The following is a 2,436-nucleotide window of genomic DNA, read 5'->3' as shown; positions in this document are numbered from 1 at the left end:
GGGCTACTTTTTTACCAACGAATAGTGGGCTTGACCAGAACATTATAACGCCACCACGGCTTTAAGGGCGAGCGTGTTTGGTGGGACGGGGATTCGAACCCGCCACCCTCAGATTACAAGTGGAACACCCTAACCACCTGACCTTGCCGGGTCCATTGCTTCTGATTCAAAGATTGACTCGATTTTCTTCTTAACTTATTGTTTTAAACTTAGCATAAAATGTATTTTTTATTCACTTTCGTTAAACACAAAGAAATGCCTTAAATTACTACAGTTGGTATCAAATTTTAATTATACAAAAACGTGTAATATACGAGATTACTAGCTTATAGTAGAGATCAAAAACTGTGATTTAAAGAAAATTTTCTTTCATATAGGCGACTTATATACTCCAGCGAGCGGACCCAACGACTAGCACGTGCTATTCCAGAGAAACAGTCGCTACGTGGAAGTCGATCAATGGGCAATACACTCTTCATTCATCTGACTTGAAGGCCACGGATATTAAGAATTTCAAAGGAAGAACATTAAAAGTTGGTTGTGTGCATGTAAGTCCATATTTAATATTAGAAGCATGCGATCTACTGTAAATCTACGGGGCATGACAAAACTCAACAATGCGCAAGACTTTAAAGAAAACTATATATACGTCAAAAAGTTAATTTTGAATTGAATTGTAACTGTTTATGTATATACATGTGTTTGTGTGTGTTTAAACGTATGAACAATTCAAACCAACATGTAATTCTGTAAGGCGTGAAGTTAACCAGGAAACATTCCACGTAGCTTTCTTCCAACAGTATAGTATCTTCCAAGGAAAGAATATTTTCAAATACTATTCACATGACATTTACTTAGAGTCAGGAGAGTGTCAGAGTGGCCGTAGTAAATACACAATATTATTAGTGTACTCAGTATCTATGGGTGTATTGAGTTAGACTGTGAAATGTTCTGGAAGCTTTGTGCTATGAAAGTTTGGGAATCCCTGCCCTACTTCTTCATTTGGTTCAACTAGTTTCCAGTTTTGGGTGAAAACCTAAATATTTTCAGTTCTTGAAAAATATATATACATGAGCTATAATAACTATATCAAGAACTACAAGAACGATGTTCCTCAAATCTCCAATCGTGCTCTGTCTGATGGCCGCAATTTCCACTGTAACAAGCTTCTGTGAATAACAGTGGAGTCCATTCTAAAAGCTGCGATGGGAGACTTGATGAATATTGTTTGCGTGTTTGTTTTTATAGCAAAATCACATTGGGCTATCTGCTGTGTCCACCGCGGGGGAATCGAGCCCCAGATTTTATCTCTGTATGTCCGTATACTTACCACTGTTCTACCGGGATATCTTGACAAGTATGTGGTTTAAAGTGATTTCCGAAATTCTAGTTTCATCAATTATATTTTCACGGAAACAAATCTTGATTTCGATGGGCCGCTGGAAGCTTGTGAGCTTTAGGCCTTTGCAATTTCGAATTCTTGCTTATTATATAATTAATAGTACCACAGTGACCCTGGATTGGTCTATACGAAATTCCTTTCTTGGAAAGGGCTGTCACATCTTCCTCCAACCAGAAGTCTACGTGGAGGCATCGAATGATAAACGTGTGATCTGTAGCGCTACAACTCGTATCTGCGACGAAGCGCCACTGTATTACTATAAGCAAATATTTCTTGTTTTGTTTTGTTTGTAATTATGCACAAAGCTACACAAGGGCTATCTGTGCTCTGCCCACCACGGGTATCGAAACCCGGATTCTAGCGTTGTAAGTCCGCAGACATGCCGCTGTGCCACTGGGGGGCAAATATTTCTTATATGTATATAATGTGTAATTTAAAAGTTATTTTTCTTATCTAAACGTTAACCACCCAGTCTTTCTAATTTGTTTTTCATTCAATCTAATGAAAATAGTTAAGTATGCGTTCGTATATAGAGAAAAACAAATAAATATGCGTGTGTGTGTGTACATTTTGGGTTTCTGCTGCTCTCCAAATTATTATTTTTTTGCGTGATGTAATTACAGGTTTTCCCATTTTTTATGCTCAACATTAGAGAAGAAAAAGTGGAAGGAACCGGAGGAATCGAATTCCATCTCCTCAAGACAATGGCTCAATACCTGAATTTTAAGTACGTTTATAAAGTAATCTTAAACTATCAACATTCCATGTTATCAGTAACAGTTAGTAAAGTGCAAACAACTTATAATCATGTTTAAGGACCACTAAAATGTTAAATAACTAAGTTATACAGTCTTCACAGTTCACAATAGAGCTTCTACGAAAATTAACAGGTGTATTTCGTATGTTATCATGTTTAAGGACCATTAAAATGTTAAATAAATAAGTTATACAGTCTTCACAGTTCACAATAGAGCTTCTACGAAAATTAACAGGTGTACTTCGTATGTTATATGGGTGTCATGCAGCGTAAACAC

At 36.8% G+C, this 2,436-nt stretch overlaps 1 protein-coding gene across 1 annotated transcript in view; it reads left to right on the top strand.

Annotated features, from left to right (window-relative positions):
• The window catches only part of LOC106459075 (glutamate receptor ionotropic, delta-1-like), a 50,039-nt gene that overhangs the window by 30,529 nt on the left and 17,074 nt on the right, over window positions 1-2,436 (top strand). Inside the window, exons 5-6 of the mRNA XM_022385476.1 lie at window positions 378-548; window positions 2,026-2,129. Coding sequence (XP_022241184.1) covers window positions 378-548; window positions 2,026-2,129 — 275 coding nt within the window. The remainder of the gene's footprint in view (window positions 1-377; window positions 549-2,025; window positions 2,130-2,436) is intronic.

The sequence above is a fragment of the Limulus polyphemus genome, unplaced genomic scaffold (assembly GCF_000517525.1).
Source record: "Limulus polyphemus unplaced genomic scaffold, Limulus_polyphemus-2.1.2 Scaffold555, whole genome shotgun sequence".
Taxonomy (NCBI): Eukaryota; Metazoa; Arthropoda; class Merostomata; order Xiphosura; family Limulidae; genus Limulus; species Limulus polyphemus.
The sequence above is the reverse complement of the archived record's forward strand: the minus strand, read 5'-3'. Positions and strand labels throughout refer to the sequence as shown.